Source organism: Vipera berus (assembly GCF_964194415.1).
Source record: "Vipera berus genome assembly, chromosome: 4".
NCBI lineage: Eukaryota > Metazoa > Chordata > Lepidosauria > Squamata > Viperidae > Vipera > Vipera berus.
In genome coordinates this window covers 91,711,425-91,725,236 of record NC_138206.1, presented here as the reverse complement: position 1 = coordinate 91,725,236, position 13,812 = coordinate 91,711,425, and the positions used below count along the sequence as shown (strand labels likewise).

General features: G+C 36.8%; 1 protein-coding gene across 1 annotated transcript in view; it reads right to left on the bottom strand.

The window, feature by feature from the left end:
• The window catches only part of SH3RF3 (SH3 domain containing ring finger 3), a gene marked incomplete at its 5' end in the record, with an annotated part of 107,584 nt that overhangs the window by 53,023 nt on the left and 40,749 nt on the right, over window positions 1–13,812 (bottom strand). The window contains one exon of the mRNA XM_081326395.1: window positions 11,073–11,426. Coding sequence (XP_081182521.1) covers window positions 11,073–11,426 — 354 coding nt within the window. The remainder of the gene's footprint in view (window positions 1–11,072; window positions 11,427–13,812) is intronic.

Below are 13,812 nucleotides of genomic sequence, written 5' to 3'. Positions count from 1 at the left end.
CATTTTGATTTAAAGGCCAATAATCTTCAGAAAATTACATTTCATTGATCTATGAACATAGTAATCTATTAACAGATTCTTTGCTTCCTAGCATATTGACATATTTGTTTAGGAAAGCATGAATTTAAAGAAAACAAATCATGAAATCTTGAAAAAGTAAAATAACAAATTCTTATTCTATTTTGTTAATGACTCAAACATCTGATTTAGCTTTTAACTAAACTATATAAGGGGGTATGATCATTTATTTATGTATCTGTCTCCAAGAGAAAGCAACAAACGAAAATCAAAATACAAACTGAATGGAAATCAGCTACTTCAGACTGCAGTGCTGTAAATGTGTATAGGATTATGATTATCAAATGGAAAGACCCAGAAGGAATTGGGGCAAAGGAGAAAGGCAAGAGGAAGGATATCTATTGCCTTTTATTATTTTCCTGCTACTTGCAGTTGCTACATACATGCTAATTAATATTTTTCTTTCCCTCCCTTCTTTTCCTTTTCCAGTGTCATCAATTGCTTCTACTTCTATTGCCCAAATATTTTATCTTGTCGCTTTCTTTATGGCCATATTTTTATTAATAAAGATTACATATTTACCTCCAGGGTTTTTTTTGTCATAGAACGCCCAGAACAGAGTTCTGGCACCTGTTTTGGATGGAACCTTGTAGGGTAGGCAAGGCGGGTTGTATGATGTGTGTGAGTTCCGGCACCTTTTTTAAAAAAAACAAAAAAAGCACTGTTTACCTCAGTTCTACTACAGGAGATAAGGAACAAGGAAAGAGCTCCTTCAAATATAGTGGTTGCTCAATATTCAACCAATAATGGTGACACTTTCCTATGGACTTGATATTGAAGATAGGTTAGGAAGATGGATAAAAAACAAGGCATTTTTATCTGTACAGGGAACCATTAATTGGAAATACTACATTTAATCCCCATTACTGAAGGCAATAGGAGGAAAATAAATTGACAAGAAAACTTTTTAAAATCATGAATTCAAAGGCAACATTTGGTGCAATGGAATTCTCTGGCACACAGAACACAATAAGGACTTTTTTTTTACTCACTTTTCCATTTCTGGCATTAAAGACAAAGATCAGCACAAGAAATGCAACACTCCCCTCCCCCCCAAAAAAGGAAAGGGAGAACCAGTTTGAAGTTGTGGTAAAGGCACCAGGGTAGAAGCTGGAAAATTGGGAGTCTTAGTTCTGCTTTTGGCACAAAGTCAGCTGGGTAATTTTGGGCCAGTCACTCTCAGCTCTAGGAGGAAAGCAAGAGCAAACAATTTCTGAAAATCCTACTAACTAGTCTAGGCAGTCAGTAGGAATCAACATTGACTTGAAGGCATTAAAAAAAAGACAATGTGGTTTTGACAATACCCCAAGTGTGTGGTATATCTTTTGCTATCTGCTATTCTCTTTGGATGGAGAAGTAATAAACGTTAACATTGATAGGAGGTCTTTTCTCCATTGTGCTGCTCCCTGTGTGGGCTTTTCCAGTGCCTAAAGATAGATACTCAAGTAAGATCTGACAGTGCAAATTGATTTTCTGTGCATGTGCACGCATGTGTGTGCACATGCGTGCGTGCACGCATGCACACATACACACACACAGAGTGAACAGCCATAACAGTTTCTATTTCATGCATGAATTTTGTTTTTTTTACAGTTCTATAGTAACTGCTAAACAGGTTTATTAGATACTTTTTAGCTTCTAGTTGCATTTTTAAGATAAATGGGAGTCGTGTAACTATATCAAAATACTGTACAGAACAACATTACAAGTTCAAATGCAAATATGCTATTTTATTCCTAATGGACAAATATTGTGTTATCTAAATTTGGAACAAATTGTAAAGTGTTTCTCTCAATACTGAATATCGTGTATTGCAGTAATACCATATTTATTAATGGAAATAAACAGGTCTTTCATGTCTTTATTGCATATTTATATTTTATCTTTAAAATGAGAGCAATAAACTTAGAATCCACCTATAGAGTTTAATAACATGTGATCCTCTGGCAATATCTCAGCTAGAAAATTGACTAATAGTCTTTGAGACTCATGCTACTCATTTCTGTCAAATTCATTGACTAACCAATGGGTCATGCAGTTACTCCAAGCCTTAATGTTCTTAGGAATAATCTCAAAGCACTGAAATTATATTTGCACTGGATCAACTATTGGCAAGAAAAAGCTGCACTGAGATAAAGCATTCTCATCAAATGTTAATTAACGAATGGGAGTTAGGGCATCCAATGACTCCAGAACACAGCTTTTCTGTTAGTGGTGCAATATATTAATAAACACCCCTCCACACACTGATAAAATATAATTACAGCTGCAGATGGGCACACACAAGCTACTTCTCTATTGAAGGAGGTGATAAACATCAATTCCTGCTATAGATTTATCTAATCTATAAATTACAGAAACATCTGTGGTATTTCTAACTCTTGCCTACACCAGGCAGTTTGAGAGGCTAGAAAATAAACTACGGCTCAGTTGTTTCTGTGTAGCTGGTTGGGAATATTAAGATCATTCAGTAGTACCGAAGAGCATCTGTTTAATGAATCGCCATACCGGGGAGGACCCAAATTGCAGAACTTGTATGACTGAACTTTTCGCTTCTCACTTGCGTGATCAGCAGCTTGTCCTTGCCAAGATAAAGAATTTACACTGACTTTCATATCAGATGAGCAAGAAAGGTACAATATGATTTCACAAATATTTATTATTTTACTTGATAGTAAATATGACTTAATTCAACATGGCTTCTTCTAAAGTAAAAGAAAATGAAGAATAATTTGGTGCAGATTTTTATTTTTTTTTTGCAATATTGGTATAAAATTTCTATACTATGATCAGTGGTTCAGGTGCAGAAAAACAGTATGTCCATTTTAGTTAAAAAGCCATTTAAACAAAACAAAGACATTAGACATCCAAATACAGACGTTATTCTTCTGGGTTCACTCAATTGCACAGACTAGTAGAGAACTAAACTGCGTAGCTCCTTATAGCCTATCTCATAACTACTACATGAGCGGGTCACCTTTACAACTCTTCTTCATATTCCTGATTGTGACTAAGAGTTTCAACTTAGGAATGCAGGAAATTTGAGGGTGTCAAGATTATTTTAGATACAAGATTTTTAATGTGCAATCAACTGCATCAAACATAGAATGTTATGAATGGCTCAAATAACCTCCAGTGTTTGCCACCAATCACCCACAAAAAAATTCTGAAGTTTTGAAAGGCAAAATAATTAATAGCGCCTTTGTGAAAGCATCTTCATTTAAGGATTTCTTATGTTCTTATAGGCATACCCAGGAACGTACCCTGAAGCATGAAGAATAACAATAGTTAAATTTATTTTGCCTTAGGGAATTGGTATGAATGAACAGGATGAACGTATTTGTTAATTTCCAAACTTCTTTTTTAAGTGTTTCAAGAATAATGTTATCGCAGGCAGTAGTGATCATTTTAGACTGATTCAAAACATTTCTATTTGACACTATAACCTCAAGGGGTGTATTCACAGAGCATATTTGTGACCTTGGGTGATCATAAATATAGACACAGCTGCCCAACACTAATTCTTAAAAGTGCAGTAATGGAAAATGTATTTTCCCCTCTACATGCTAAACATGTCTTCTGCCATATAAGAGATCTTTACATTTATCCATTTTCTGAGTAACTTTTTTTAAAAAAATGTTTTTGTAACTTTTCAAAAATAAACATAGAAATGGGCAGTTTATATAACATATAACATGTGTAGAATAGTACATGTTCAGGTTTTTAAAATTAAACACAGAGCCATGCTTATATTATGGACATATGTAAATTTCAACTTCAATGTATGTGATTATATGACTTTGGTGCTTTGTCTCGGTAGAGCTAAATCAACTGAAACCAACATTCTGAGGTTGGGAGGGAGCCAGGTGAATTTGATACAAAAACTAGTTTGAACTTTGATGATATATTATGAATATTACTACCATTATTCACAAAAAAATATTTCTTTGGAAGAAAGAATTATTTGACTCTGTCCGAGTCAAAGACCAAAGAGGATTTGGAATGATTTCTCCTAGTCTCCAATGGAGAGACATAAAACTAAACCTTTGTCTTTGGCTTCTCTTTCTTTTAAATATAATAATCCATATGCTTCTTATCTTTACTCTGCCAATGTTCTTCTACAGCCTACAAATTTGGAGCATGTTTCTTGTTTTCTATTGACGAAGATTTAGATACATACGCCCATTTTCTTTTATATTGGAAAATCATTAAGACAGATTCTGTTTTTTTAGTGTTGCTATTGTAACTTATCATTCTGCATGAAGATGGCTTTCATCTTCAAAATATATACCATACAGTTGGGAAGTAGGTATTGGTTCTAATTGTGAACAAATATACTCTCTGCTCAAGATCAGAATTTATTTTGAACACATACAAGCAGTGCTCTAGTATTCTTATCTCCCAGCTCAGGTTATATAGTGAGAAGGAGGCAGCCATGCTTCATTATTTATGACATTCATCTTTGGCCAGAAAAACCTAGGGATTTGGAAATTGCTGACCTGTGACCTTTCCAAACAGCAAAGAAGAATAATTCATAAGGGGTTCAAATGGAGAGAAGATGAGACATCTGTGGCCTAGGCAAGATTGGTGAGCCAAGTGGGACCTCCTCTGCTGTTCAGACCAGTTTACTTTCACATACCTTCTCTATGAACCTCATGCAGGCTCAGTTTTATCACTGGCTTGCAGCTGTATTATATTCTCAATACAAATCAATTTAACTAGCCTATAAGAACACTTGATGTGACACACAGACACAATTTAGAAGGCCATATTTAAATTTTATGGCTGCATTCAATGAATGGACATCAAATGTGCTAAATGCAAATTAGGTTGAAGCAGGGCACATAGTGATCAAGACAATACAGGTTTCTACAAAAAACAAACAGCAAAATCTGTCACTAAATCCCTTGCTTCTTAGGGCTGCTAGAAGCTATTCTTATGTTTTTTGTGTCTATAGAAATTAGAATCCATTAATTTCATGCTTTTCAGATGATAAAAAGGCTTAAGAATACTACTTGTTTTCAAACGCATTTATAACAGCACAAGGAATGTATGTGCTTATTATTGACAAGCAGGGAGCTGTTGAGACTTGAAGAATAATCTTTGTAGTTTGGATACTTAACACAGCAGTAACTCCAAATGCAGATTCTTTCTGAAATTGTACCTTACATTGTACGGTAAAGGATTAAACATAGTTATTTAATGTAATAGTGCTACATGTATTTAGCAAGTTAATTTCTTGTAATGGGTTCATTTTATAACATATCTAGGTTTTAATGTACAGAAAATCTTATGTATGTAAGTTCTGAATCTATCTCACTGATTTCAAGGGGATCTAATTTGAGTAAACCATCTTTTGCATCAGGATATGAATAATATTAGGACCACGATTAATTTTTTAAAAATGCCAATAATCTTTGATGAAATGCAAGTATATTTTACAAAATATTTAACTAATAAAGTAACCAACTGCCCCCTGCAGTGTCTCTTAGTAAACATAAATCCTGTTGGACTTTGTATTTCTCATTTATTTAGTCTGCATATTCAGAAAATGGTTTAATAAAGCCTCTCATTCCAAGCAACAATTGGAACATTATCCTCAAGAGATACATAACCACAGTAGTTTTGTTTCATGTATTTGAAAACCGCACTTACAGTAATTTTGTTCATTAGTGTGTATAGAATTCTGCAATCAGAGTAAACACAAATGAAACCAGTAGTTACAGAAAAAGTGTGCAAGGCAAGGATGATTAACGTTCTTAAGCAAATTAGCAGGATGGGACCATGGTAGTCACAGCCATAGATCATGGAGAGAAGCTCTCCTTTGACTTCTTGTTGCTTGGGTTAGAATTTAACTAACCCTAAAGATCATGCAGTGGGAAGCAGGATAGGATGAAGGGATAAAAACTTAGTTTGGGGAAGAGACAGAAAGTTAATTGAGAAATTTGTTTGTTTATTAAAGTTATTGGCAGCCCATCTTACCACAAAGTAACTATATGGTACATATACACATTCAGCTTTGGATGTGGTGAGGGAGACAAGGGAAAGAAGAAAGGAACTACTAGGACATTTGGAGGATTCATCCCCATTGAAATCAATATCTTAAGACTGTTCAATGCCAGCAATTTACCTGTTTTATACTGTTCTTGCATATCTATCTATCTATCTATCTATCTATCTATCTATCTATCTATCTATCAATCATCCACCCATCCAATTTGTATAGCTGCAATTCTAGATGACTTTCAACAAACAAAGCAACAAAAATAAAAATCTGTGCTCCGTGAGCTGCATTGGCTGCCATTTTGCTTCCAGGTCAATTCAAGATGCTGATTTTAACTTTTAAAGCCCTTCATGGGATGGGACTGGGCTATTTGACAGACTTCCTTCCCCAACTTATATCAGCCCATCTCAATAGAGATGGCTGAGAAGGCATGCAGCAGGTACCATCAACTAGAAACCTAGATTTGGTGGTCCCAGGAGACATGCAATCTCTGCTGTGGTGCCCACCTAATGACCATTTCTTTCCTGCTGAGATTATATTAGTTCCATCCCTTTTGATATTCCAGAAGTCTCTCAAGACCAGATTATGTTATTAGGCCTAAGAACTGAAGACATGTTTCAATGGTTCCATTGCTGAGGTGGCTGTCTCTCTCTCTTTGCTTTGGGTTTGCATATTTGTTTTTATATTTATATCTATCTTTGTTTTTATATCTCAGATATAGAGATATAAAAAAATCCGCATTAAAAGTTAAATAACCAGCTGAAGCTTCCTAATACTCTTCAAGGGCAACTCCATGTAGAGTGCATTGCAATAATGCAATCTGGAGGTGATTAGGGCATGACTGACTCTAAGGATGTATACAAGTGGTCCTTGACTTACAATAGTACATTTAATGACAGTTTGAAGTTATGTGACACTGAAAAAAGTGATTTATGACCGTTTTTCACACTTATGACCATTTCAGCATCCCCACGGTCACGTGATCAAAATTCAGACACTTGGCAACTGATTCATATTTATGACTGATGCAGTGTTCTGGGATCACGTGATCAGCTTTTGCAACCTTCTGACCAAGCCAATGGGGAAGCCAGATTCACTTAACAACTGTGTTACTAACTTAACAACTGCAGTGATTCACTTAACCACTTTGGCCAGAAAGGTCCTAAATGGGGCAAATTTCACTTAACAACTATCTCATTTAGCAATAGAAATATTGGGCTCAATTGTAGTTGTACATTGTGTATGTATGTTTGTGTATAAGAGTTAATTCTATAGAAGCTCAAAAAGATCTGCTTAGGAAACTGCACAGGTTGGGGGTAATCAGCTCTTGAATTTAGGATCAACTTCTAAGTTACAGCAGAGACTATATAAACTAAACTGACCTTATAATCACAGCTTTGATTAGTAAATTGCCATTCTGGGGAAATTCCACAACCAGCTCTCGCTGGTTAGAATTCACTGAAGTCCTGCTTTCCATTGTTCTGTAATACAATACCCCACCCATTTTGAAGAATGATAATTAAGCATTTTTTTCATACAATTTTTCATCAAAGATGGAATTTCCCACTCAAGATAAGTTGTAACATTACAATACATATGTGGATATAGAAATGGCATAGTTGTGTCTGATCTTTATGGGCTTTCATATGGTTCTAATTTTCACATTCTAGTTACCATAAAGTATTACCACAGGAAAAATGTCCGTAGGTAATAAGGTTTATTAGTGAATCACTGCAACAGGATTTGGAAGAGATATATAAATTTTGGTTTGTTGCAATCCAGGGAACTGTGATATTAAGGGATGGTTACAGTGAGATTTTTTTAAATACAATTGTTTACCCAGACATTCTACTTACTAAACAGTAAAATATTAAGTCTGGACTACATAGTGGGAATAGGATTTATAGCTACTTTTTAAAAAGCCACAGCATTACAAAATGGCTGCTGCTGGTTCTTTATAAAACAATATTAGTCTTTCTCCATATGGTTCTATCTTGGAATATGTATGATTGCATAAAGAAAATATGCACCCTTTATTTTTTGTAAACTTGATTTTGTTCCCTTAGGAGGATTTCATTTTATTACCCCACTTCTAAGAGCAGCTTTCCGCACCACAATTTGCATTTTAAACCTAGGGGAGCCATAAAAGCATTTTGCAAAACAACACATAAAAGCTGCTAGTGCCTGTGCATCATTGTATGTATGGGATGGCAATTTAAAGCCTATTTTGGTTCATGCAAACCTTTTTGCTTGGCTAAAAGGACTCTCTGTATCACAGTTTCAACTCTTCTTATATGAAAGGAGCAATATAGCCAGTTCATTTTGGACAGCACATGCAGTTATTACTGAATTGTAAAGCTTGTAGTCTTGCATATATTGTTGGAAAACAGAAGTGTGTAAATAATGGCCATGGAAAAAACACTAGGCAGAGCCTATTTTTTTAAAGATTATTTTATTCTAATGTATAGATTAGTAGAAACAGTAAGTCTCACTGCATGCTTCTAGATTTTCATTAAAGTTTTAAAAGGCTTTCTTACTTAATGCACATTGGTCTATATGACACTAGCTATGAGGTAAATGCCCAATAACCTTTTTTACTTATGTAGGAAAAAAAGAAACGTTATAAATATCATGGACCTATGCCTCTTTGCCCAGAAATAAGTCCTACAGAAATCATTGGGGCTTAACACAGGCATATATATGTACTATTACTTTAGTACTTTTTAAAGCTGATATGAATGACATAAAACCTTTCAGAGAGAGAGAGAGAGAGAGAGAGAGAGAGAGAGAGAGAGAGGCAGAGAGAGAGAGAGATTTTAAAAAGTACTACTACCAATAGCAGTAGCAGTAAATACCATTATAATAAGATTATTATTTGATTAATGTCTTAATTTTGTTTTCATACAAATCAGACGTACTGTAGGCATCTATGTGTTCCAGATGTTTTGAACTATAATGCCTACAAATGCTGCATCTTTTCCCTTAATTCCATGATTATCCTCTGCAGCTGCTGCACAATCCTGGGAAATCTTATATTTGATTTAAGGAGTTCTAGAAATATGCTGTTTATGGCCCCACAGGCTCCAAATAATCTTTTTGCTCTCAAATATGCACATATGTAATATTTATTTATTTATTTATTTATTTTATTACATTTATATACCGCCCTATTCCCTGAGGACTCAGGGCGGTTTACAGGGAATTAAAAACCAAAAATACAAAAGTTAAAACCAGTTTAAAAAAGATTAAATTTAACCCTGTGCAACTAAAACCCCAATTAAAATAAATTAATCCTCAGCCTGGGCCAGAGAGCTCGAAGAGCCAGGTCTTCAGGCCCCGGCGGAATGAACGGAGGTCGGGGGCAGTCCTCAGCTCCACTGGCAGCTGGTTCCAGAGGGCAGGCGCCCCCACTGAGAAGGCCCTATCCCTGGGCGTTACCCGCCGGCAATCTCTTACCGGTGGGACCCTGAGAAGACCCTCCCTGTGGGAGCGCACTGGACGAAGGGCATTTGATGCTGGCAGCAGGTGTTTCCTCAAGTACCCCGGACCCAAGCCATGTAGGGCTTTATAGGTAATGACCAGCACCTTGAATTTCACCCGGAGGGCAACCGGAAGCCAATGCAGCTCGCGGAGTAGAGGTGTTACATGGGAGTACCGGGAGACCCCCATTACAACTCGCGCGGCTGCATTCTGCACCAGTTGAAGCCTCCAAGTGGTCCTCAAGGGCAGCCCCATGTAGAGAGCGTTGCAGTAGTCCAAACGGGAGGTCACGAGTGCATGAGTAACTGTGCGTAGGGCATCTCGGTCCAGATAGGGACGCAACTGGCGCACCAGGCGAACCTGGGCAAAAGCCCCCCTGGTCACGGCTCCTATGTGGTCTTCAAAATTGAGTCGTGAATCCAGGAGGACGCCCAAGTTGCGAGCCCTATCAACGGGGGGGTAACACCTCACCCCCCCATCGTTAAAGATGGAATAGTCTGGTTGACCCGAGATGCCGATATGCACAGCCACTCAGTCTTGGCGGGATTGAGACGAAGCCTGTTTCTCCCCATCCAGACCTGGACCGCCTCCAGGCACCGGGACATCACGGTGAGGGCATCACTGGGTTGGTTCGGGGTGGAAAGAAAAAGTTGGGTATCATCAGCATACTGATGATACCCTACCCCGAAACCACGAATGATCTCGCCCAGCGGCTTCATATAGATGTTGAACAGGAGGGGCGAGAGAACCGACCCCTGAGGAACTCCACAATGAGAGGCCTCGGGGCGGATCTCTGCCCTCCCGTCAACACCGACTGCGAGCGGCCCAGGAGATAGGAGGAGAACCACCGTAAAACGGTGCCTCCCACTCCCAACCCCCTGAGACGCCGCAGCAGGATACCATGGTCGATGGTATCGAAAGCCGCTGAGAGATCTAATAGGACCAGGACAGAGGAGCAACCCCTGTCCCTATATATGAAAAGGTCTGAAAATATTTATTTAAACAGTTTTTTTCTTAGTATTTTGTTTACTGTTTTTGGCATCACACTTACCTTGTTCTTTACCAGAAACCTTTGTTAAACTGGCTTATTGCAGAGACTGAAACTAATTGGTCTTCAGAAGAAGTAACTAGCCCAAGGTGACTCCTCTGTCTTCTGTTCCTGGGGAGGGCCAGGATCTTTTTTCTCCCTAACAAATTTTTATTTTTACTTCTTATTTTAAAAAAAAATGACAGAATGAGAAGAAGAGGAGTAGAGGAGAAGAAGAAGAAGAAGAAGAAGAAGAAGAAGAAGAAGAAGAAGAAGAAGAAGAAGAAGAAGAAGAAGAAGAAGAAGAAGAAGAAGAAGAAGAAGAAGAAGAAACTAATTAAAATCTTTTATTAGGATGGTACTTTGGGGACTTCTGCCATCCAATTCCTGTACTGCAATTTAATAGCTAAAGCACATGAAGAAGTCAGTTCTATCTGGTCTCTCCCATTGTTGACTGAATATTGTGGTTAATTAAGAGTTTACCTGGACTGGTGCACTGGTGGAGAGATGAGCCACATCTCCAATTCTGGCTGCAGCACGGGGGTCACTTGAACTTATCAGGACAGGAGCACTAATCTCCATGGAATGTCTATTATTCAAGGCCTGGGACGATTTGTGAGTCATACTGAGAGCAGTGAAGGAGTGGCGCTTCTTGGCATTCTTCTTGCCATCGATATGTCGCTGAATGGCACTGACTGCTCCAGCACTGTTCAGTGTACAGCACTGGACCGTGCTTACTGCCAGGTTAGTGTCAACTGGCAAAGGGACATCACTGCCAGATGCAGCAGCTACATTGGTCTTGTCCATCTCAATAAGTTGCTTGGCTGATTCATTGAGCTAAAAGAAGAAATAAAAAAGGAGGCATTACAAAATTGTTATTTTTGAGTATCTATAGAATTCAAAGTCCTTCATCAAATGAGAGTATAAACAATAGAAGCCAATCAGCATAAGAATGAAATGTTGCTAGTACTTTTACTTACACATATCAATGTAATGTTTTTTCAGTTCACTTAAGTTCAACTAGAACTTACTGTTAGTTAAATGTATATGAGACTAACAAAATTCTCTCTTTTAGAAGCAGAGTACAAAACACAATAAACAGTGGCTATGCTATTGAATTAAAAATAAAATAAAAATATTCTGTTATAAGATGTTTCGTTATAAGAGAAGCCAATTCCTCCCATGCAGTTTGTTCAATGATCTAAAATCCCACTGATGAATTAGTCTTCTTTTGAGAAGCTGAAGTTATTATTTACTGATTTAGAGCAGTCCTGTCATATAGGCATTAATGCCATACAGTGAGAAAGAGAAGGGGGCATTACAGAGCGATAACTCTCTTGCAGTGCAAAATTTACAATTACATCACTGTAATGAGACATTATTTCATGCAAATCCTAAATATACAAAGATATATAAAAAAGACGACTTCCTTCCTTTCTTCCTCCCTCCCTCTTTTGTAAATCTAGTAGGAAAAAATTATCTGGGTCATTCTCTTAGATTATTAGCATTTTCTTTTTAATTTTAAAGCCACAACTTTAAAAGCCAATTTCATTTGTAGATCCAGTGAAATATCCTTTTCCCCAAACCATGCTGGTTCAAAATTTGGTTGTCCTTACAGTTCATGTTTTAAGGAAAAAGATGACAACTGTGTCCAGGAAAGCCTTTGCACAAATACATTTTGTATGAAAATTTGCATTTTCCTGGATTGGGAAGCTTTGTTCATGGTTATTCATATCTTAATCATTTCCCAGGTAGACTATTGCAATACAGGTAGTCCTCAACTGACGACAACAATTGAGCTCAAAATTTCTGTTGTTAAGTGAGACATTTGGTGAGTTTTGCCTATTTTACGACCTTTCTTACCACAGTTGTTAAGTCAATCATTGCAGTTGATAAGTTAGTAACACAGTTGTGAAGTGAATCTGGCTTTCCTGTTGAGTTTGCTTGTCAGAAGATTGCAAAAATTGATCATGTGACCTCGGGACATAGCAATGGTCATATGTATGAACCAGTTGCCAAGCATTTGAATTTTGATCACATGACCATGGGGATGCTACAAAGATCCTAAGTGTGAAAAATGATCATAAATCACTTTTTTCAGTGCCACTGTAACTTTGGTCACTAAATGAATTGTTGTAAGTCGAGGGCTATCTATCCATTATTCTTTATGTATTATGCATTATTCTAGAATGCAGTGATGCATCTATTGTTACTGCCTGTTTAATTATAGTTTTTTTCATCATAGTTATTTAAGTTATTTTAGTTGTTACAGGTAGTCCTCAACATACAACAGTTCATTTTGTGACCAAAGTTACAGCAGCTCTGAAAAAAATGACCTATGACCATTTCCCACACTTATGACCATTGCAGCATCCCCATAGTCATATGATCAAAATTCAGATGCATGACAACTGAACTGATTGATTGAACTTTTTTTTAGTCCCACAAACTTCTTTTGTTTCTGAGACTGCCCATGGTGGCGGAGGAAGTGACAGAAGACCGTGTCGGAACTGGAAAGAAGGTGTCACATGGGTCCGATCAGGGGCAGGAAGGGTTTCTCCGAACTCAAAAGAAATTAGTTACCAGTTCTCTGAACCGGTGCGAACTGGCTGAATCTCACCACTGATCAAGAGTATATAGTGTAATGCTTGCAGACATTATTTCAGAAAAAGCATAAGTACAATTAATTGGCTTTAACATATTAATTTCCTGTTAGATTGTGATAGTGTATAAAAACACAGATTCATTGCTAGTTCACCCACTAGGTGAGATTTATTTCTCTTTTAAGAGCTGAGAAAAAGTTATTTATCTCAAAAAGAGAATTATCCATTTTTATACTTACACAATATTTTTATTTTTATATTTACTTGAGTATTCTGATGTTATGTTCAATACTCCTGCATATACGTTTTAATTTTTACATTCTTATATTTGTAGAAATTCTGACATAACCATTATTTTCTTCAACATATAACAATATGTATTTACTATTATCTTTATATATAGCCTCTCTGTTATTTACTAGGAAGGTTGTTTATAAGTAAATTAAAAAAAAGAATGTATATCAAAGCAGTGTTTAAGACAGGATAGCATCTATGAGTTTGTAAAACGAAAATACACAATGCATATAGCAACAGTAAGCATTAATCCCGACAGTGAACAAGGGATTTTTTTTCTTCCCTAGAGCAAATATAATATTTGAACAGGAAATGTTACAGTTAAT